The 25,220-nt window shown below is 37.3% G+C and overlaps 1 protein-coding gene across 1 annotated transcript; it reads right to left on the minus strand.

The window, feature by feature from the left end:
* Positions 1-106: 106 nt before the first annotated feature.
* Positions 107-24,696, minus strand: LOC106926602 (tricarboxylate transport protein B, mitochondrial). The gene is made up of 9 exons (XM_088008740.1): positions 24,261-24,696; positions 12,225-12,332; positions 11,018-11,117; positions 5,978-6,116; positions 5,588-5,672; positions 5,158-5,262; positions 4,139-4,254; positions 3,944-4,017; positions 107-2,321 (listed from the first exon to the last, which is right to left on the minus strand). Exons 1-9 carry the CDS (start codon positions 24,370-24,372, stop codon positions 2,207-2,209), a joined length of 954 nt encoding a protein of 317 aa, XP_087864866.1. The 5' UTR covers positions 24,373-24,696; the 3' UTR covers positions 107-2,206.
* Between the last annotated feature and the right edge of the window lie 524 nt (positions 24,697-25,220).

The following is a 25,220-nucleotide window of genomic DNA, read 5'->3' on the forward strand; positions in this document are numbered from 1 at the left end:
GAAACCAAAAGCACAGGACAACACACAAGTTGCTGAGGGAAGATTAAAAACACAAATCCTTATACAATGCAGGATTTAAATACAGACATTAAGTACTGACAAAAAAAAATGTGGGCAGCATTTATTACACAAACATCATTTTAGTCACCCTCACAGCCTAAACACACCTACACACTTCTGGTACACACTGATAGTCTCAGAATCACGTTTTGTTTTAGACATTTGGCCACGCAGAATGCAACAGCTTTGTCAGGAAAAGCAGGAAAATAAAGATTTACTTTCAAAAATAATGAAATTAGGCTTTAATTTTACTACAATCACTACAATTACACCAGTTAGGACTGTTTGCACATCACAAGTAACGCGAACCACATACACCTCAGCTTTAAGTTAAACATGAAATCACTGACGGATAGCTCAGACAAAGCTTTCACCATCAAACACAGCAGCATAAAGGCACATGAGTGAGAAGTAGAACCTGAATGCATTAAACGTGAACTGCTCAGGATTTAAATGAATCAAACTTTTCCTCAAAGCAAACAAAACGATCTCTTGTGATTCTTCTGCTTAGTTTTACAAAAGTCTAAGAAAATGTAAAGAGGTGAGACTGCAAGTGGACGTTTCCAAGGAAGATGGTTAGCTTCCTGCAAACTCTGAGAGTTTCCTTGGACACTGATGTAAGGAGCTTATTTTATATTTAATTGCCAAACTGTTTGCATTTTATATGTTTCTAATTTTTTTTATTTTTGTTATTTTTGTTTACTTGGCTTGTCTTTTATGACTTGAAAGAGGTCTTGATCTAAATGGGCTTTAATCTGGTTAAATAAATGTTTAATTAAAAGAAACAGAGTTAATATCTGTCTGAAACTGTAAAGAAATAACTCAGGATCCACAGTTATTGTCACCCTCAGTAAAAATGATGACAAAAAGCCTCAGAAACAGAAAGGTTTTCACCCAGCACTCTCTGTCACAGTTTTTTTTTAAATATCATTATAAATAATTTAAAAAGTAATAATTATTGCTTGATTCTTAATCTTACTGCCTAATCTAGTGGAATGTTTTATTGTTTTTCCAACTTCCAAGAGTAACTAAGAAAAATGGGTCTCTGTGTCACTACATTTACACCCTGGGGAAATATAAATAATAATTCCAGACTAGAAAGTTTTATTAATCAGATTTTAAAAGTAAAACATAAATCAAATAAACACTTCTGTTTCAATTTAATGAAGGATTACATTATTTAAAAAAAAAAAGTAATGTGAGATTATTTATTCACATATTGTGAGACAAAAGATAAATCATTCGATGATTTTCTTCATATCTTTTCCTGGGTTGCCATAATTCGGATGGTTTATTGTAATACAATTATTTTTAAAAAATGACTGAATTGGGATGATTCAGGTAACTCACAGTGAAACCCAACAGGTAAAATAATCTCATAAACATTTTAACGCCATTTAATACCAGAAATGCATGACATATTTAACATATGTGGCACCTTTAACAGTAAATGGTCTTGATTAAATTTAACATTTAGCTCTTTATAAATACATTTACTTTTAATATTCAAATAAAAAGATCAACTTCAATATTTTATCTAAAATTATTTGAGTCATATATTTGTTTTTACTCTGAATAAACCTTCATTTGATTTTTGGCACAGATTTAATATATATTATATTATGCAGAGATACTTTTAAAAACATATATTATGCTACACTGTATAAAAATAACTGTCATCCTCTAAGTGTAAAATAAGTGTAAACACCTAAATTATTGTCGTAAACATCATTAAAATAGATTTGGACGGACAGATTGTGTTTGGATTATGATGAAAATGAAGCAAATGCATTAAAAAAAGCTATTAAAAATAAATCTTAATGCCAAAAACAGCTTTTTCACAGTGATTTAACTAATTTTGTAATCTGTCTAAACTATAAAAGACCCTTTTTCTTTACTTTGTGAGGAAAGAGTCTCGGTGTGAAGTATAAGAGCTCTGCTTCACCTCCAGCAGTTCAGATGTAAGCATCCATTCTGGCTTTTCTTTACGTCGATACCTCTGATTATCTGCAAATGACTTAGTGGTCAGCACATAACACAGCTCTATGTCCAGCCATTCACCCCAATCTGTTCACAGCTGGTTTTATGATACAGAGGAGATCTGGAAAACCTAGATCTGTGCCAGCATTCCTGCACAACCAGCGGCTCAGTCTGTCTTCCAGACAGTGTTCAGGACCTTCACAACCTCCTCATAGATGATGAAAACAATGGCTACATCCAGACACACACGGCCGAGCCGGGGAACGGTCCCTTTGTAAAAGCTATGGGCAGAAAAAGGCAGAAAGAAGCAAAATTACGCTTTTTATCCATTCACATTTATCTTCATTTCTATGGTTTTGTTGGTGCTAATCTAGAATATTATGAAAACACACATTTCACTTTACATCAGAGGTTAATGTACACTTGAAATAAGATAAAACTAGCTTAAAGGTAACTTTTCAGCAAGATTTAGACGCTTGTTTTAAGTCATATTTATTTTAAGAATTCCTAGTTCCAATGACAGACTTTTTCCACTTATGAAATTTTTTCCATGTAATAAGTGAAATAATCTGCCAGTGGAACTAGTACTTTTCTATTAATATTAAAAAATTGTTGATCTAAAACAAGCTCTTACTGAACAGTTGCTTCTAAGTTTGTTTAAAGTGAGCTAAGATATTCGCACCAGAAACTGGACAAAACATACTCTGTGATATTTTGTGTTTTTGCTGTGTAGGTAATTGTAAAATAAAGCCAGTAGTTGTTTTTATGCTGTTGTAGAAGCAGAACCTACAAACCAAATGAGGTAAAAAACCAAAACTGCTAACCAGAACCCAGCCAGGGTCACCGTGAGGTCAACCCGGGCACATGAACAGGGGCCCTTTGCACAAAGGAGCCCTTTGTGTTAACGGCGTCTTTGTGATGGTAGAAAGAATATAAAATGGAAGCTCAGAATATTTGTCCAATCAGGTTAAATCAGGTTAAAAGAGGAGCTGTTTCAGAATAATTATATTTGACGTTGACCTATTACTGGCTAACGAAGTGTTAACCAGCGATTAAAATTGTGAACTAGATTTGATAATATTTAAGACAAGTGAACAGAAGAAAGTGAATTTTTTCACTGACTTAGGATCTTTTTATTTTTGTCGCTGTTTAAGATACAAACACATTTCTACTATAATGAGTCTTAGATATATTTTTCCATACTTGATAATATTCCACAGTGACTGTGGTGAAATGAAAGCACTGGGTCTTCCTCCCATTATGACAGGCTGCAGCTCCTATTGTATTAAACTTTAACTTGCCTGTAACAGGAGCTCCACTGATGGCTAATAACACATTTTCAACTCTTTTTGCTACTTTACTACTGAATAAATGTAGATTTTCTTCAAAAATAAAATAAAATCAGTGAGAGAACATGCTCCAAGAAGACAAATGATTTGGAAGATTGTCATTTTCCTCACGCAAATAAGGCAGAGGTGCTTTAAAGGAGAGGAGTCACAGCAGAGGAGTCACATTATGACAGGTCAGAGTTGGATTAAGAGCTAATAAACAATAAACAGCTCTAAACGACAGAATTATTAGTGTGGTGTTGCTTTGTTTTTACATTATTTTGCACAATTTCTTTGTGACTTGTACATTTATTAGATTTATCTGTAGACTGTGCAAACCTTGGGATGATTGTGTCATCAGAGCTGCAAGTTGAAATGTGCCTTTGATTGGCTAAAATCTAAGAACTCATCCTAGTGAAGTAAACTCCACTGGATGGTCAGATAAATATGGCTTTGATATAAACTTATGATAAATCCACATGTAATGGTTTGCCATGGTTTAGAGAGTTTGAGTGCCAAAAGCTAAAAGTAAACATAATAATCGTCATAAAACCAACAGATGACCGATTACTCACGCTGCCAGGCCTTCATGTTTGAGGATCTTCAAAGCGCAGTCCAGTGTGCTTTTATATTTATGAGCTTCCAGACCCTTCAAAGACGACAGCAGGATTACATCTAATAAGCACAATTTGTAACAGTTTTCCAAATTTAAACTGCAGCAGAAGCAAAAAGCAGAGATCCTCTCCCAGTGTGTTGCAGCCACTGTGTACCTGCATCCTTGTCTTGATGACGTCTAAGGGCGTGTTTCCAAATACACTGGCTGCCCCCGCTATTGCCCCGAATGCTCCAGTAATGATGGGATTAATAGTTTTGTTTTGGTCATCACCTAGTGGCAGAAAAAGTGAGGTATCATTCAGTGGACACTTGTCTAATATCCAGACAATATACTGGTAAAAGATTCTGAGCTGTGATGTTTATGTAGTACTTAAACTTTAAATTAACATAAACACATTTGAGGAATTTAATGTATCCATACCGAACTACATTTTCCATTTTTTGTCACATTAAAACCACAAATGTCAATGTATTTATGTATAATTTTATGTGATGTGAAAGGAAAATGATACAAAGATTACAAATCCTTTCAAATCAAAAATCTTAAAAGTGTGGTGTGCATTTATGTTCTGCCACCAAATAAAGACTTAGCGATATTCACTGTAGTTATAGCAAAAAAAAAATTTTTTTCTATAATCACAGGTTCTGTGTTGCACCTCTAGAAACAAATCCGAGATGTTCAAACTCTGTCAGGTTTAATGAAGACCATCTGTGAACACCAATTCTCAAAATCTTCAACTGGATTCAGATTTGAATTTCTAGCAGTTAAAAATGAATTGATCTAAACTGGTGGAGTTCAGTCAGTCCTCAAAGGCCAACATTCTGCAGGTTTTAGAGATTTCCTCGGTTAGTATTTGGATATTATTTTACAATAATAATATCCACAACCTTATAGTTGGCCTACCTGCTGCATTCCTTGGTCTTCATGATGCTGTTTGCTTACTAAAGTTTCATCTTCACAAATTAGAGTGAAGGTGGCTAAACCTTTGAAAACTATTTATAATTGTATCTCCACTTCAGAATAATGTACTTTTTGTGTTGGTTTCACATTAAATAAAACACATTGAAGACGTTTAAGGGCGTTAATACTTTTGCAAGGATCTGAATTCCTCCTGCAGGTGTTACCTTTACAAATTAAATTAAACAAACACAAACAGTGTTTGTGCACACTGACCTTTGTACCAGTTCTTCAAAGACGTCATTACAAAGAAGCGAATAGCCTGGTTGGAGCCTTGTTTGAGGACCGTCGCAGTCAAACCCTGATATGTCCCTCTCAGTCCTGTTCAGACAGAAAGACAGAGGTCAACATCTATATTTCCTTGTACATATTTACAAGGAAATATAGATATTTACAAGGAAAACAACTACACTGAATTACTCTTTTTATCTTATATTGTATTATATTGTGTATATTTCCAAGCTGTTACAAGCTGTGGGAATCAGAGAGAAAGAGATGAGATGAAACATTTTAAATCTTCACTGTTGCACCTAAATCAGGATGAGCAAAGATAAATTATGTTACACAGGAAACATCAACAGTGGTTATTCCGCTGCTATACTCTGAGTGTCCAGCAGAGGTCACAAATATTCAATGCTTTCTTTACCTTGTGACCTGACGATCTCTCTCACTCCGTGGAAGAAGCCCTTGTACTGGGGTTTGGCCGACGTCTGGTCATGAATGAATTTAACCTTGGGAGATAACAAAAGAGACACACAGGACAGAAAATATTACTTTGCAGAGAAAACACACCTGAGGATGTGAAGGATGAATGAATGTTTTGTCTATTTCACAGACGAGGACACTATAAAAACTTATCAGTAAAATTTAAGCTCAGGAAAATTAAATACTTTTGATATTCTTCGGTTGCCTCCCAACAGATTAACTGAGTAAAAACTCACACAGTACACAGACTGTTCATGTAACCAATTATTAGACGTCTTCAGCAAACAAATCAGCTCAGTCAATAAACCATAAACCAGTTTCTAATTAATACCTTAACGGTTTCCATGGGACAGACCACCAGCACGGCCTCCATGACGCCGGCGCCGAGCCCGCAGAGCAGGCCGCGGGTGCTGTCCAGCCGGCCGTTCTCATCCTTCGCCTGGTTACTGAGGAACTCAAACATGCCGAATCTGACAGAGAAACAGCATAAAATGTTAAATTAGAAGTTCACTGGCAAAATGAAGTCCTGCTTTTCCTTCGATTCCAGAAAGAGCCTGTGCATGATGATGGTAGATTCATACAGATTATTTTAAGATGAGTTAAGTTAAAATATAGATATTTACAAGGAAAACAACTACACTGAATTACTCTTTTTATCTTATATTGGATTATATTGTGTATATTTCCAAGCTGTTACAAGCTGTGGGAATCAGAGAGAAAGAGATGAGATGAAACATTTTAAATCTTCACTGTTGCACCTAAATCAGGATGAGCAAAGAGAAATTATCAAGATGAAGATGGTCTGGGTGTCATAAAATAGCGAGGAAGGATTTATATGGTTGAGCACTGCACAATATCATCTGGTTACATCATTTCAGGTTAATCTCTGCTACTCTTACTATGATACGTGCTGAAGGACATATCATGCTTTTTGGACTCAGTGCTCAGCATAAATCTAGGTCTAAGGCTAGCAATACATGAGAAATCTGATTTGGCTGTCTAGTTTTAAATAATAATGTTACAGATGCATATAAATATTACAAAAATAAAAACAAAAATAAGTAATCCTTATCATTTTTGTCAGACTAGGTGTTGAATTTAGTCCTGCTTCATGCACTGCAGCTTACAGGAGATCTGAAGATTTTCCAATTAAAAGTTTGTGGCCAGTCTGACTTTTCAATAGTTGAATAAAACAAAAGAAAACAGAAAACACCGACACATTTTTCATCTAGCTAGACATAAACTGTCTGTGTGCTTCACCAAGAGATTCTCCATATTTATGTGTAAAACATTCAGTGGCCTCAGAACTGCGTCTGCTCTTTGGCCTCTGGCCCATCGATTTAATTAAAGTTTTCCTATTGTACTTTTATGACCACTTTCAATACTGGCGTTCTTCCAGTATTCCTGCAGATGTCGCCATGGTTACGCCTGTTTGTCTCCCATGCTGACCGGGTGGGACACTTTGGGCATCACTGCACACCAGGAGCTAAACTGGCCCAACACTTGATTCCAACTCATATTTCTAGAGAAGACAATATGCTGAAAGGGCAAAATGTGTTGAAGGGTTTTGCTTTATTGTGCTGGCTGCTGTGTCTTCATTAAAGACACAGCAGACGCCCCAATAAACCACAGCAGTTCTGCAAACACCGAGCGACCAGCAGCAGCTGCCACTGAGGCCATTCCAGACAGAAAGGTGCGGTTCCAGCATCCATGCAATCAGTGAACGTCGTGCCAGCGAGTCCGTTACGAGAAAGGTTATTTATAGATGGAAATTGAATTGTGGTGACAGCAGGACGCTGCCTGGTAGGCTTCCTGAAAGGGGAGTGGCAGGCCGGGCCTTAATAAATGCAATGTTTTCCTCTGTCTGCTTGGACCGTTCACCTGCCATCGTCTTTGCTCCAGCAAAATGAATTTCTCTTTGCTGGGCTCATGTAAGCCCAATTTTATTCTCCATCTGCCTTTCTGCTGCAGTAGTTTTCTCCGCTCATTATGGCTCCACATCTGTTCGTCACGGATTCAGACGGCTTTAAGAGGCAGGTTTTCTACCGTCAGAACTTCTCTCTTTATGCACACTAATGAATAAATATAAAAAGCTTCTTAGCATTGAAATAAATTGACCACATGTCCACTAAAAGCTTGCTGTGACTCCACAGGGTGGCAGAACCCTTATTAACTACCTCTGTGAATCAAACGTTGTTCATTAAAGGCTGCCAGGGAGAAATATGTCGGTGTCAGCCCTGCTCTTCTGCCAATTTACTCTGCTCAGCCGTTTAACATGTGGACTACACTTTATGGTTAAAATAGGACACATCTTTTGGCCGACACCCGCAGTCAGAGATGAGTCAGTCCACAGCAGAGACAGACAGAGCTGCCCAATCTTCATTAAAGGGTCTTCCAACAAGGTCAGTTCTTGTGTGAGAAGAGAAGGTGAAGGATGAAAACATTGCAGTGGAGGGAATGAGCCACGAATGAAAGAAGAGTATCGATACGAACGGGGGGGTAATAGGAGGGAAAAGCAAGTGGCTCGATTGGACATCCATCTTGAACCTCCCTGGCAATCTTCCATGATGATACCGAGCTAATCAGCTAATGGGATGGAGGAGGAGAGCTGGGGAGGCAAAGGGAAGTGAAACAGAGGAGGATAAGAGAATAAGATAAAAATAGAAAGTCCGATCAAGTTGTGGTTAAAGGAAAACTGCCAACGTTGCATCAAATGCTTTGCCTGCACTGTAAAACATTTGAGCCGCTTTTAGTTGTGTCGACCATCTTCTACTCTTCAAGTGAAACAAGTGCAGTGAGTTTTAGATTTTTAACCTAAGCTTTTTATTAACTTTGTCAAACCTCCAAGAGCTGAATAAACCAGAGGTTTTAGGTTAGCACTTAAAAAAACTGAAAGAAGAAAAAGACAGGAGTCTTTAGCTGGGAAATGCAGCCAAGCATTTCCCAGAATGCTTAGCTGCATGGTTTTGTATCTTGACATTAATTTGGCTCTTATGTTATTAAAGCAAAAGTTCATTTTTATGTCCTGTTCAAATTAAATATCTTTGAGCTGAATTCATTGTGATGTTTCATAAAATTCATGAGCAGATCCGAAATTTTGTTCGTGCAATTTGAAACAAGAATTAAAATTATTCTAAAGTAAAATAAGTAGTTATTTTTGCTTGATATTGTGAGTAAAATAATAGAGAAATGTTTGCTCTTTAATGAGGTGAGGGCAGTTTTTTTTCTTGCATATTGTCAAATAGTTATTTGGTTTAAATTGCAGCATTGAGATAAAACTCACAACTCAAGACTAATGAACTTAAAACACAATGTTTAGACAATTTGACTCTTGTTGTTAAATCAACTTCATGAGCTTTAATTTCTGAGTTAAACCCAAAACAAATATCTTGTTGACTTAAATTGCATTTTCAAGGCAGCATGGGGACTTTCATTTCCAAGTTAAACCACCTTCAAATGTTTTACAGTGCGTCTTACCCTTAAGTTTCACTAGTCTTCATTTCATTTTTGGTCTAAATTGGTCTGAAGTAAGGGAGTACTTCCAGAACGGTGAAGATGAATGTCATGTTTTGAACTCTGTGTTATATTGCAAACTGCAGCAGCACAAATTAAATACATAACGATCATCTGAATCATGAGCCAACGGAAAAGATGCACAGTACTTTTTAAAAGTTGCTGCATGCACTCTATGAAATTAGTCAGGTTGTCTGTCGACTGAAATACTCCCTGAAGAAATGTTGGAGGACACATTTAGATGCACATTTGATTAAATAAATCTGCACATTTTGTGCTGTACCACTTTTATTTCTATGTACTTAAATCACATAACTATCTGAATCTGAATCTGAATACTGTATTTCATATATATATCCTTTATATTACATTATTACAATTTTAAAAATGTATATCAAATAGTTTTTACTGTTTATTTCCTCTTTGATCTGATTATATTTGTCATCCACAAAAAGTTTTAATTAGTAAGTAAATCAAAACTAATAAGAGCTTAGTTTTGGTTGTTTTTGTCATGCTATACTTACATTTCCTACTTTCTTGCGCAAGTCCTACATCTAATTTTATAAAAATGCAATAAATGGAATAGTTTACTGTATAAAAATAAAAACAGCTCAATTGCAGCTATTTATTATTATTATTATTAAAATTAGTTACCTTTTTTTACATTATGTGGCCCCTCTCCTGTATCTGCTTGGATTAGAGGGTGAAACTGAAACTGGATGGACGGAAAACAATGAACATCCAACTTGATTTGTTTTCCAAGACAAAATATTCCTTCAAGTTCACAAAAACCCAACCCCAGCTCCCTCTGGAAATGATGCTGAAAGCTGACAGACACATGTGAATATACACACACCCAAACGCACACACACCCTCCCTGCTAATACACACAAACACACAAACACACCAAGTCTCCGTCTCTGGAACCCCATTGAGACCCTGTCTGAGTTTGAATGGCATCTTTGCTTCGCCTGACTGGGCCTGTCTCTCTATCATACAGACTTGCTCTACCCTCCAGCACACACACACACACACACACCCCCACACACACACACACACACCCCCACGCACACATGCACACCTACGCACCTTCGCACACACTCTAACAGTGAAAGAATGAGAGGAACCGAGTGAAAAAATGAAACAAAAAGGCAACAACAAAAGCAGCCGGCTTTGGTTTGTGACGTGTGTGTGTGTGTGTGTGTGTGTGTGTGAGTACGCGTGCGTGCATGCGTGCGTGTGCGTGTGTGTGTGTACGTCACTGCTTGCACAAGAGGTACAGCGTGCACATTTGTCTGTAGATAAATGTCAGTGGTGGGAAAAAAATAACATAATTACTGTATACTGAGCGCTAGTGTGGCATTTGTGCCAAGCCTTGTGGGTAATGGGCTGGAATAATTGGACTGTGTGAGTGAGAAGTTTCAGCTGGGAAACAATCACAGCTTAACTGGTTTTGTTTTAATCAGCATATGTTCACCTTGTGAATTTAAACTTAGGGTTTTATATATAATTATGGAATTATAAATGCAAATTTATAAAGGGATTTCATTTAAATAAAGATAAACACGTAAAGATACAAAGAGATTACAAGTCCATAAAGTTGGAAGTGAAGGTTCAAGGTTTTGTTCTTTTGTGTCCAATTAGCAAAAGAAAAGGATATTTTATTCAATGTATAAAAAAACTATACAGAGAAACCAGATTTACACACCAAATACAGTCATTTCTGATTTTACTGACCTAAGAATTGAATGAAAAATAACTTTAAAACAACATACATTCTCTAGTTTGTAAGGCAAACTCAAGTTAATTAAGCATTAGCTTTCTCAATACATTTGTTATTCTTCATTGTTTCACTCACCTGACTGCAGATTTGGGTATGGATCCATACAGCAGTGAGCTGAGTCCTCTGTAAAGTCCTTTAACACCGTGACTCTGCACCGTCTGCTTCACACAATCACCTGGAAAGAGACAGACGTTCAGTAAATTAAGAAATTAAAGCAGCTTCCTGCTTATCGTTCTTATTCATAGGAACCAGCTTGAGCTGTAGCACAGAAAGCTTCTGCAGGAAGCTAGTAAAGCTGCTTACATCCGATTTAGTTTTATAAAATCCATGGGAAGGCATCACTCATTTGAGAATGAATGAGATAAGATATTTGGGATCAGTTAAGTTGGACTGATTTATGGATCCATGCTGAGTAAATTTGGAGAATTTAGTGAGTCTACAAGTTTGAAGCAAAGTAATGTAAAGATAAAATCAAACCTTCTTTTTCAGTGCTGCTATACTGACAATGAACGAAGACAAAAAATGTCTAAAAAGAAATTTCTCATGTAATTTTATTGACTTTACAGCAGGAGTCTTCAAATTGAGTGTTGGACCAGAGACACATTGAAGAGCCATGCTTTTCTGTCTCCAAAATCTCATCAGATTTGTTCACGTGTTTCTCTTCTGGTCTCTCAGCTCCAAGCTTAAAATACAGATCAATTTGCCCTTAGACATCAGTTCTGCTGCAAATCTGATTTCCAAAACTGAGGGAGCAAATTTTTATGACTTGTATTTTAATTTTGCCTCCTGGCATCCAAGGAGCCATTTTTATGGTCAGATTGCTCGTTGCCAGGTAGCAACATTTGTGCTGGATAATTATTGTTCTCAGCTGTTTTCACTATTGATTTTGCTGATTATGTTTCTTTAAAATTGTCAATTAAAAACAACCACATTAAAGTCAGCGTTAGCACAAATTATTTTTATCCAATGAAACCAAAAGTTTTCCCTTCGACACCAGTCCAGAAATCTATGTGGTTTCACAAAACCAACAAGCAAGAAAAGCAACAGCTGTCTGGAGCGCTAATTAGCGTCGTCTCCAATCCTCAGAGTCCCAGCAGACATCAGCAGATCCTGGCCGTGTTTGTGTGCGACGCGAGGCACCGATAACGAGCGTGTGTGTGAGCACTGGGCTCTTCCACATAAACAAGCCCGATGACGGCTCTCCAGAAAAGGTGATGCATCTGAAGATGATGGGTAATTAGATAATAAGCGCCAGAGAAAGGAAGTAAGACGGGGTGGATACCTATTCCTCTGTATTTCGGTGGGTTGGCCTTCTCATCCAGCTGTAGCTGCGTTTTCACGTACTCTGTGGGGAAAGTGATGCAGATCTCTATGCCACCGGCGATTCCACCTGGGAATAAAGAGAGTCAGAGTAAAAACTGCACCAAGCACAAAATACAGACAATTAGCCCAAAACTGAAAACAAAAGTGTTGCCGTTTCCTGCGTAAGCTCATCATAATAAGCAATTAAATTACTTGTACGATAAATTAAAATGATCTCAATCGTTTCCATTCTGATGATTCAATTTTTTTGAAAACCAATTTTGTTTACAGGGACATCATAATCCATTTTAATCATGGTTTTAGTGGTAAGTGGTTTTTATTTCAGTTTTATTTATTGTTCTTTGTTATGTTTTATTTTGTTTATTTTAAAATATATTCTGGTTTTAGTATAACATGTTAAAATAAAGTTTATTGGTCTTTAAGAGGGTAAACTTGCACTATTATGCCATCAGTAACTTTTTATAACAATTTTTTTTTCTAAATCATCTTAAAAAATAACTTAACCATTATTTTGTGAAGGTGACAACACATTACTTAAAATGGTCTGAAGGAAAACATTATTTTCTTTTATCACAGTAATTACTGGGCCAATTTATCGGCTAGCAAAAATTTGTGATTGTGCCTTTAAAAAGAAAATATCATCCGTTTAACTTTTTCACATTTTGCTACCTGACAACCAGTTGAAAGTATTGCAGCAGGATGGATTGACCAACACAAGCTGGTGCGTAGTTGTGAATGAATAGTTTTCTGTCTGGATCTTTTTCCTGGCGTGTTGGATGCTACCTTAACCAAGCATTACTCAGCTCCCTCTATGAATTACGTCATGGATCATTACAGTGACGCCACAAATAGCTTTTAGTACATAAACATTAAAAGCTCCGCTGCAGAGGGAGAAAGAGTAATGAGGTTGCCGAGGATAAATCATCTGCTCCTGCAGTGGCTCAACTGGACCAAAAGAATAAGAAGGAAAGTCATATGAGGACCATAAGGCTGGCTGGGAAAATAGGAAATAAAATAAATGTGTGTAGCAGCAGCGAGGTTCAGTCAGAAACCAGCCACAGCAGAGATGAGTCACAAAGGAAGGAGGGACGGAGAGACAAGGTTGGTATTAATTAAATTATCCACTCAGCCAGTGGGGAGGGTCTCCATTACCCAGGCCAAGACCCTCCATTAAGTCAATGACACAGGAACAAAAATGCACACCGAGAGAGAAACACACACTTACTGTCTCCTTGAACGTCATGCACTACAACTGTACTGTTAGACGTTTTAAAGCCGTTAAAAAGATAATATTTTGACTATTTAAATCAACTAGTGTGTAAACCTGATCAGTCCAGAGTTTGCTTCGTCATGACTGCATTGATATCTTATAATGTGAGTTTATATTTAACTCCAAGCTAAGCACTCAACCTGTGTCTCACAGTCTTTTATTGCTTTATTTAAATTCTGGACATATACCGTAATGCGTCAGGCTGCATGATTGATAGAATAATGAGTCGGAATAAATTTAGGACCAATCAGAGCTCAGACTACTGTGTGTTATGAATGAAAATCTAAAATCACTACAAGATTACAACGACAGAATAGTTTCTCAAGCTCACAAATCACTTTTAATTCGTCTCGACTTTGAATGCAGCAGAAAATGAATGAATTACAAGATTTTTCACACTTATGCATCAAAGCATATATTGCTAACCTTTAATGTTTTTAAACTTAACTCTAGAAGTGGAAACAACAGCTGAGTTGTTGTTGGTTCACGACCTGCTGCTCCTGATCTCAGACCTTTTGACTTGTGTATCTCTACTACTGACACAGAAAACCCTGATTACTCTGACAGATCGTTTTTGGTGACGTCTCCTCGTCCCAACCGTGTCCTCCTACACAGCAACTACTCTCCATCTTTCCTGTTTGTTATCTTCTCTGGCTGAAAAGTGCGGCAGTGACAGAAAAAATGAGTGGACCAACTCCGAGGCGGCAACACACACAGACACATGATCAATCCTCATCAGATGTGCAGCATCTGTAATGCAGCTTGTCCGTCTTCCAGTTCATTTTGCAGCCTGCATTCAGCACAGATTCACACACACACACACGCACACGTATCTACACACACGTTTACAGGTGACAGCCTAAATGAGTCCAGTGTATCTGCCAAACGTAGGTTACACAAGAAAAAATGGCCATTAATCTTTATCTGCAGACTCGCTTCCCTCTCCTAATAAATTCTCTATTCTCTTTCCTTCAGCAGCATCTTCCCTCACCTCTCCTCTTCCTCAGGTTTCCCAACATAATGCCTTGAAAATCAATACATCAACACAAACCTTTGACACTTGCTATTACAGAAGAAAGAAATTGCAACTCCAATGTGGAGAAATCCAGAGGTGGTGGGAAATATTACAGCACCTCAGACAAATCTGCTTTAACAGACACTTTTAAAGCTGAAATATCCACAGACTGAGTGGATTTTACATCAATCTGACACACACTGTTGGAGCTGCTGGGCTGTATGGAGGTAATGCTGTCACTCTCTGACCAGACAGACAAAATTAACAACTTAATCAACAACCCTACCCTTCACATCTGGGCCTGGGCTCATGCTACAGACACACGCTGCCAAACATATGTGAAAAACTACATGAAATGTTTGAATGCATGAGCACAGAGCGTCTAATTTTAAAATCAGATCCATTAATTCTCTTGTTGTTTTTTAAAGCAATAAAAACTGTTGGTGGTGAGAATTTATCAGTGGGGAATGAAACGTGCCATCATTAAAAAAAATTAAAGTTAAAAACAGAAAAAAGAAAAATCCTATTAAAGCAGCTTTAGTTTTGCTTATACCAACATTTTCCAGGTACAAAAAAATCCATCTGTGACATTTTTTTACTTAACTGGACAAGTGATTAGTCCGGTTCAATAATTTACCAATAGCCTAGGAAAAGTTTTAAAGTAACTCCAATAAATAAGGCAAGACGTGAAACTAATTTATACACCACAAAATAAAAACAACCATCATGTTTCACAGGATTAGAAATTTAATAATCCATAACAAATTACAGTAACTGAGCACAGAAAACAACGATCAGAACCACAATTAATTTTAAACATGGTGTAATTTAAAGTCTAAAAAATAATCCAAAGTTAAATCAACTTGCAATATGTGTCATGTTTTATATTTTTTATAGATATTTACCAAGTACTTATCTCCCAATAGAAACCAGGAGAGCCTGTTGTCTCTCACAGAAATATTAAGACAATATTGAAACATTCATATTATAACATGGTTTTAATAACAAATTTTTGATAATTATTGACTCAGAAAATAGTATATTTAATTAAATTGAGATAAGGGGAATGATTTAAAAAGTTTTCACTTCTTCCTATTCCTTTACAAACAAAACAGTAGTGGCAAATAAATTATTTTGATCTTGGTTAGGCATGTTTTCTCCACCTTACTGACAGTTTTTATTATTATTGTTTTTAAAAAATCTGTTTGAGAATAAAGAAATCAAATAAAATGGAATAATTAGCTAAACGGACATGAAGCAGTTGGTTGAAGGGAAGAATCATTTGATGGTACAAAAATGGAGGTTCAAATTAGCAAACTTCTGCTATTTCATTTTAAATCACCATTCAAAAATAATCTCAACAGAAACATAAACAAATATATGACAAGTTAGAAGCCAGTTCTTTTCAGAACAGAGAGTAGCAAAGCAAAGTTGAGCCAGCATGTGTGCAGCTGACAGGGAGGATCGGCCCTGAAATCCTGCCCTCCCTGATGCTGAATATCACTAATGAGCCTCGGACACATCTGTCCCGCTATCAGCTTTCATCGGGATGTAGTGACAACTGAGCATCGAACAGAAGTCAAGCTCCAAATCCTTCAATATTCATTTTTGTGTGCAGCATGACAGAAAAGGGCTTTACTTTGCAAAACTCACAAGAAAAAGAAAATACTAAAAACTGGTCTGTTTGAAGGTTTGCAGATATGCGAGGCGTCACTTTTGCAGCAGAATTGAATATTAATCCTGATCATCTTTTATCTCATACAAATCTCCAGAGGGAGGAACACGGCAGAGGAGGTCGGAGGGAAACTTGTTGTTACGTCCACATCTCCAGTCCAAAGGAGCTGAGAGTGAAGCCAAAGGAATGATGCACTTCAAACATCAGGTCTCCTGTTAGCAGAACGAGAACGGCTCTGTTTGCCTTCTGCAAAGATGAAAAGAATTATTCATCTGACGCCTGGCCTTTCAGGCTTTCTCTGTCCTGAACAACACTCTCTAATTCAGCTGCTGACGCCTAATTACAGGCGGGATGTTGATTAATTTTACATGGAAACTGCTTAAACTGCTTACAGCCCTGCAGCATGGAGGAAACGGGATGATTTACAAGAGGAGGACAGACAAAGCTCCGGTTGTTTGTCTGTGCAACTAGAGATAATGCTGCAAGGCTTTAAACTGGATGAAGCGCTGTTGTTTTACATGAACGGTATTTATGCACCTTGGTCAGTCAGTGGTAACTCACAGACTGTTCTGGTTGCACACAGATTTTCTAGTCATGAGTTTGTAAAAACCACAAAAAAAAACTGGCATCAAAGCTTCATCTATGAGCCGCTGCGTATTATTTTACTACTTTTAATTTCTTATTTTGTTGCTGAATGTGGTGATCACTATATTTTGCATTTTGATGATTAAAGGTTTGCCAAATTACTCCAAAACACTCTCAATGAAAATTTACCTTTTTTCTGCAGAGGGGATTTTTGGATGAAGTTAATTGTGCTGGTCTGCTCTCTTCTACTATTTCTTTTTTGGCACTTCTGCATCAAAGGCAATGTCTGATTACAAAGATTATTCATCTTGACTGAAATTTTTGTCATCAATATTTACTGAAGCATATAAATAATGATAGGATAATTTTCCTGTAAAGAAGGTTAAAAACAAAGCTTTTACTTTTACTTAACCTCAGTGTTCATGAGACATGAGACTGACCACACGTCTGATTGTGATTAGATTGTCTCATTCTCCCAATGAAATAAAAAATAAAAACATTTGTACAGGCTTCTATCAAATCTCCATTACGACAAAGAGCCAAGTTTGTCTGAGCACTAAAGCGCCACACTCATCAATTTGATTAAATTACCCAAACTATGTCTAACCCACTCCAACAGCAAGAAAATGATCTATGTGGCATTTTTCTACAGAGACAGGTTTCCCCCACAGGACTGTGAGCTGCAGACGACAAAGAAAATAGGATTTGTCACCTTTAAAAGATTGTTGATGGAAACCATTTTTCAAATCTAAAGTATTATTTTCTTAACAGGGGAAGGTAATAACTTGAAATTGAATTCCCTTCTGTGATTATTTAGGTTTCAGGGTAAAACAAATATTTATATATTTGCCATCAGTCATCAGGTTTCAAAACGTTAATTTAATCCTGGTGAAGTGAGTTTCTAAAACTTTGCAGATTTATGTTACTTGTTGAAAAACGATTGATAAATGCAGATCTGTTCAGTCTAATTCTATGCTTTGTGCTCAAGCAACGTCCTGCTTTCTTATGTATTTTACAATATATTTAGAATTCCTAATTGCTCTTTCTGAGCCTTTTAAAATTAGGTTTATTGCAGTTTGTTTTACACGTTTGACTGAGGTAGCCGACCTATTGTTTCTGTCTCTTTCAGTTTCTTTATTATTTATTTTACTTTTTACTACTCCTAATTCCACTGACTGAACTTATTAAAGTTTAGCTGTTTTTACATGTTTGACCAAACTAGCTATTGGAGTGTCTAAGTGTTTTGTACCGTTATCAATTGATTTTGTAATTCACTACATTTATGTTTATGTTTAAAAAAAGAAAAAAAAAGTTTTTAAGTCAATTCAGGATTCTTTTTCTATATCGGATTGGTATCAGGCGACACTAAACCACAGATATCGATATCGGTATCGGAGCATCACCAAATGAAAGTACAGAAAACTACTGATTATTGCTCTGTATGGTGGAAGAAAGTCATGCTGTGGGCCTGACACTGAAAAACTCAGTGGATGATTTTTAAACACCTTTTCCTTACATGAAATAAATAAATCTGCTCAGCTTATATGCCGATTTTTCTGGATGTTTCAATCCAAAACCTAAGCAACTGCAGTAAAATATAAATTGATCTGAGGCTTTTGTCTCAACCAGGGGTCTCTTACTAAATGTGACCTGCACTGCATATCTGCAGGTGCATCAGACCAACATCTAGCTGACGGGCTGGAGGAGGTGAAGGGGGTTGGATGGGAGACGGCTCAGTGATTTATTAGCTCGCCTCCCGGTGCCGGTGCTCAACCAGCAGCAGGGACAGCGCAGGGGGAGTGGACTCTGTTTGAGCCGCCTGTGACGTGGGGAAACGGGTAATAAGCCAGAGTTTGACGAGCCCTCTGAGCCCGAGACGAGACAGCCACTCTGAAAACCCGACCGGCTGGCCTCAGGCTACCGAGACAGAGAGAGGAAGAGAGGGAGATCTGTGCGGGGGGAAAGTGTGACAAAAGCATCAAATATTCCAGTTTTGTTTTTTGTTTTTTTAAATTAAACGTCTACCTCTCTGTAGGTGAATCTTTCATGTGAAAAGCTACAACTAGAATCCCTCAGGCTTCTCCTGGACAAAAACTATCTTTTCCCTTCTCTCTGCTTCAGCCACCATCACTGGAAAGCAGCGCATCCGTCCTCCCAACCATTAACTGAGTGGCTTCTTTAATCCATTAAGGTCTGACCGTCTATCTCCACTTGCTTTGTCTTCTTAGAGCTGCAGGGAACGTACAAGTGGCTCGTTTTGTCTGCAGAGAAATGCTGCCAACAAATACACACACCAGGCACGGTGCAAACTAGATTCCCTAGGATGGGAAAATACCTTTTTGTTCTGGTCGTATAAACTATCCGTCAGTTTTCCTGTGGATGATATCTCAACCCAGTGACACACTTTTACTCCCAAACAATTGATCTTTACAAAGAAACAGTTGCAGCGTTCCTACTGAAACAAAAAACTCAAGACCGCGACTTGTTATAATTAATTATTTCTCACAAGTTACTAAGTCGTGGTCACTATAATTTTTATTTTTTTCTCCCATGTCACCAGACGGACTACGTATGAAGACAAGCTGCTGCTGTGAAACTTGACAGGCAGGCCCGACCCGACCTTAGTGGAACAGGGATCAGCACCGGGTCACAACCAGTCAGTCAGGCTGCGCAGGACTGATGGCGGAAAGCCTCTGCATGGCCAAGTTTGTCTTATTCAGCCTTAAACCTGACATTGAGGGACCATTCTGCTGCAAACAGCAGCTTTTAACATTAGAGCCCAAACATTTACTCATCTTTTAGAACAATCAGACAATCACAAAAATATGGAGGAAAGACAAAACATGTACAGAACCCTCCGTCAGTAATTTAGTAATTAATGCTCAACTTTGAAAGCTAAGAGTATCGAGAAACTGAATCCTATTGTCCTAAGAATGATTATGAAATTACATGCAGGCCAATTTTCCTCAGTCATAATTAAAAACAGGAAAGACAAGAACACATGCCATTCAAGGAGCAGCTGTGTGTTCATCAAGAAACTGCTCGTCCAAACTTGCCCAGTCAGAGAAATAAATAAAAAGTGTGGAACAATTGGAGCTGTCAGACGAGGCTGGGTGACGTTGTGCTCTGAGCAGGACGGTAAAGTGGGTTGGGAGTCATCAGGTCTCCATGGCAACAAATTATTTTGAGGCATTGCTCACCCATAATTGAGAGAAACTGAATGTTTGAAGAATAAATCTCTCTCAAGAAGGTGTTTAGTTTCATAAAATAAACTAAACGCCACATATGAGTCATGAACACAATATTAATGTTGGTCTCAAATGATCTGCATGTTATCAACCCAATGCTAAAACTGGATTCCAGTTTTCAGTTGTTGAGCTTTTATGGTTTTTGAAGAAGCTCTTTTAAAAACTTAAAACACCTACAACTACTGGACTATCTCAGACTAAATCTTGATTTTTTTTTTAAAGGAGTTTTCAACTTTGGTAACTTTAGTTTGTTTACAACAATTTCAGAAAGCAGCAGCGTAGTGACTTGTTTGGCATTTTTGACCACAGTTCAAAACCCACCTGAACTTAAAGCTCCCTAAAGTGGAATTGACTTTTTTGATTCCCTACGAAACTAGAATATTGATCAATTAAATCAATAAAATCATGCCAATCAGTGAGTGATGTGGAAATATAAAGCATCTGAATTCAATATAAATCTGCTTTGCCATTTGACTTTTGTCATTTTAAAAGCTGACAAAGAAAGAAAAATATCTTTAAAATAAAGTCTAAACATATTTCCAAGTCATTTTCCTTTTGTTGTATTTGTCCAGAACTTATTACATTTTAAAATTGCATGTGAATGCTGTATAGATCTCTGAGGAATGCATAGTTTATACAATGTTACATGTGGCTGGAAATGGCTACATGTTGCTTTGTACTGAAAACTGCATTATCATCGCTCAACGGCCTGCAGGAGACAAACTCACCCAACTGGATTATCCGGATTTTACATTCGTCCTGAAACATTGTTAGAAAATTATTACCCTGCTGATGGTTCTGTAAGTTCAGCAGGTTTTCTTTAGCAAGTTTGCAACAGTTTGAAAAACAGAAAATGAAAAGAAATAAATAATATCTAATTACCACCAATTTCTGCACACTGATGGTAAGCTGGCTGAAAAAAGGCTGATACTTAGAGGCACTAGCAGACACTACTAAATTAATTTTGTTATTTTAGGCCCTCTAGTTGCAATAACCTTATATTGGCTCAAAGCCTTTTGTTTCTGGTTTAAATATTCTATATTTGTCTTAGTGCTATGCACGTGCAATGTTGTGATGATAATTATTTATTATGTTATTGTCTCAGAGGTAAAGTAAACTCGGAATGAGTGTAATAAGTCGCATTTGGAGCCAAGATGAGTTGTTTTTGTTTTCAATCAGAAGAAATTCATTCAGGAATATGAAAGATTGAGAAAGTGACGTTTGGCAGAGCACAGAGCCGAAATCAGCAGAGCGCAGCCAACGTCAGCATGAAGCCTTGATGAAGAGGCACCTCAGAGAGGTTCTTCATCAGCTGGAGGAGCTGCTGCAGCCTGATCATCATCATCATCACACTTGGAGGTCGGCAGCAGGGGAGGAGCGCACAGGGCTCTGAACTGATTAATTACAGATACGACTTAAAAAATACAACCTGGGCACTGAATGATAACTGATGTAATTAATTTATTTGATTAGCTGAAATTGCTTAGATTTTTTTAATATACCATTTGATTAAACCTTTGTCTTTAAAATCAGTTCTACTGACTTTTTGATAAATATTGTAGTTGCAACTATTTTGGCTACAATTTATGAGTTTTAAAGATTTATTCTGAAACTGTGAAAGCAAACAAACGACTGAAACAATAAATCCAACTGGTGTCGCAATAAGCAATTAGTCGCATGATAAACTGAGATGAGCTCGATAATTTCCATTCTGATTATTAATATTTTTTGAAGGGTAATTTTGTTTACAGAGACTTTATAATCTATTTTATTTATGGTTTTGGCTGTTGTGTGGTTTTTATTTCCATTTTATCTCATTTTTAGTTGCTATGCTGTATTTTCGATCATTAAAACATCCCAGATTCAAGTGTAAAATTTAAATTAGTAAAGAAAACTTATCGGACTTTAATTTTCACAATAAAGCTATTTTCAATATAATATTTGAAAATGATCTAAAAGCAATAATTTTCTCATTTATTGCAATAATTTCTGGGAAAATTTATTGTCCAGAAAAATAGGCCTAGATCCATCTATAAAACAACAAAATATGTTAATGAGCTGCTTGATTTTTGCCAAAATTTGAATAAAAGTCCAACATGCTGAATGGAAAAAGACGTTTTGGGTGAATACAGTACACAGGAAACTTTTTATTAAAACTGAGAAATAACACCTGGCATTGATGTTAAAGGGTTCTTTGCTGATTCATAAAGTTAAGAAACAAAAATTCAACGTCTGATGCGACCATGTCCTGTACATCGCTGCATCACTCTGCTGCCCTAATGGTGTTATGTAAACCTGCACAGGAGGAAGGATGAACAGAATCCCCTGCAGGTCGGACCCAACCGGGACAGGAAGGACGGACACAGGAAGAAAGCAGCTGAGCTGGTAGTTAAAAATAATTTTTCAAAGAGCAACATCTTCAATTTAGGCTAGAAAACAATTGTGAATTATTTTCTTTTCTTTTTTTTTATCAGCTTATATCTGGAAACGTTTCATCCGGCTTATGTACGTTTTCATCACACTAACCAGCAGTTGGTAACCAAAAATGTATTTGCCTCATAAATTGATGGTCTTGAATTTACTTATAAATGCTGTTCAGACTGCAGGATCTTATTCGAGGCTTTTAGTGGTCACATAAAAAATGTAAAGCACTGCAAAGCAAAGGATGAATGTTGTCCCATTTATATTTACAAATAATCTGAAAATATGGATGCATTTGAATTCAGTCCCCTTTACTTTTATAGTGGTTGTACTGGAAACATCCAGTGCAACCAGTTGTTTTCAGATCTCACCTAGTTATTAATTACTTGTTTGTAATTGAAGTGTATTTGAGTGTAAACCCAGCAGCTCTATGAAGGTCTCAGAGGTTTGTTGGAGGACATTAGTGAACAAGCAGCATCACGAAGCAACACAGCAGGAGGAAGTTGAAGAGAACGTAAAACCAGAATTAAGTTAATTATGAATATCCTTAGATTTGAACATCTAACGGATGCTCAAAGCAGGAAATGAACATCCATAAGTATGGCACAGTTGTGAAATTACCACATCAACCCCCCTTAACCAGGAGTGTAAACTTATTTTCATTTTGGCCCACATCAAGTTCAAGAAAGGTCTTTAAATGTGGCAGAAAGTATTGACAACCCCTTAAACTGTTAAAGAATATGAAATGTGTGTATATAATCTGGTATTGTACAGACAAAACTGATTTATTGATGAAATAGTATTAAAAAAACAACTATCATCTTGAAGGTGCCATTTCTAGAGAGGGCCACATGAAAATTTCTGGTGGGCCAGATTTGGCCCACATGCCTTCAGTTTGGCACATGCGAGTTAAACTGGCAGATGCTGTGGTCAGATTGATAATGTTTTGGCTCGTATGCAAAACGCCACACATGGTACATGAAACACAGTGTTGGCCGAATCATGATGTGGGAATGCTTTACTCCAAAGGGGGGCAAGAAAACAGAGCAAAGTGAACGAACGGAGCAATAATCTAATCCTGGATAAACATGTGGTAACAGCTGCATAGGACTTCAGACCTGGGTGGAGGTTCACCTGCAACCCTAAACCTAAACATGCAGCCAGAGCTTTAGATCAAATGGTGTTAGAATGGTCCAGTCAAAGTCTAGACCCAAGTCTGAGAATCTGTTGCAAGACTTTAAAATCTATATTCAAACACCCTCCATCTAATCTGACTGCATGCTTTTTCAGCTGTTTCATGTAGCATGTATTCTGAGATATGCCTCCAAACTGCAGTTAAAATAACAGAAACAATATAAAGTATGCACTACTTTACGTTGATTTATTGCTTAAAATCCCAATTAGATTCCTTAAATTTTGTTGTTGAAACGTGTAAAATGTAAAAGTTAAAGTTTTGTGGTGGGGTGGGGGGGGTTTAACTGCGTGAAGTCTTCATTTTCCCAAAAGGTTCTCACGAACAACACATAATAAATATTAGCGACTTCTCTTTGAAATATAACTTTCTGCTTTGTTTTTACGCCGCTTTTTTAAACCAAGTTAAATTACAGGATATTCACACTGAAACACCCAGTTGTTCAACAGAGCCGGGCTTAAATCAGAGTATCTAAAAACTGTGCTCTCCGTTTCTACGACTGTAACTTTTTTCTGTAAGCTGTAAAGCCTGTGGTCTTCAATTGAACCACCACCTTCTCCCCCCGTGCGGCAGGTCGCCGTGAACTCACCTGCCAGAATTGCTTTACCAGGATGAGTTAGTTTCGCTCTTCCAGCCGGAGCCGCTGCCGCCAGACACCGCGGTCTGCAAAAGGGGCTGAAAAATGCGCCTTTATCCTGCATGATTAGACAGTAAAATCTAAAATAAAAAATATTTGCAAATCTAAGGATGGAGGGGTTTTTTAGACAAAGCAGATTTTTCTCCTCTTTATTTTTTTTTTCTGTAAGTAAGGAAAAGCGCGCTGCCGCTGGTGCGCTCCCTGGCTGCAGGTGATCTGAGCTGCGCCCGGAGAATCCCGGATATCAGGAGTGACGGTGGGCGGATACAGTCAAGGAAGTTGGCACCGACTATTTCCAATATCTGTTGATTGTCACCATGGAAATATCCTCGCTAGAAGGTTGTGCGTAATCCCCACCGGAAGTAATGTTGGATAAATATTTAGTTTCGTGTTTTAATGAATTTCTCGGTGACATTCATGAACTTTAGAAGCAGGACAAGAGGATTTAGTGGCCGTTTTTCTGGAAGGGACAAAACGCACACTTTCTTTTGAAATAAAAAAGAGGGTGGGGCTCAGCATATCCTCTCTCTGTTTATCACAAGAAGGAGGAAGAGGTGGAGGGCTCTGATCTTATTCATTTATTTAAGCATTTGCTTCTTTAATCAAACAGATTTATCTCATAACAGCTACAAACATCCAACCACGCCCTCTCCAGACAAAGAGGCTGGAGCTCTGGGAGACTCCATCAATCATGTCCTGGTTGCTCAGTTACCAAAATGTCAGTCTGGTCCAAATCTACGACGTAAAACCACACTGCCGCAACAATAACATCCCTCTTTTGAGATTTTAACTCATTTGTTAATAAAAAAAAAAAAAAAATCACATGAGGAACAAGAATAGACACCGCTTCAGCGTCAACTTCATTTTTCTTTCTGCCAAGTTAAAATTAATGTTAAAGAGAATTACAGATAA

The sequence above is a fragment of the Poecilia mexicana genome, unplaced genomic scaffold (genome assembly GCF_051168715.1).
Source record: "Poecilia mexicana isolate PSO_F unplaced genomic scaffold, ASM5116871v1 scaffold_9, whole genome shotgun sequence".
Classification (NCBI taxonomy): Eukaryota; Metazoa; Chordata; class Actinopteri; order Cyprinodontiformes; family Poeciliidae; genus Poecilia; species Poecilia mexicana.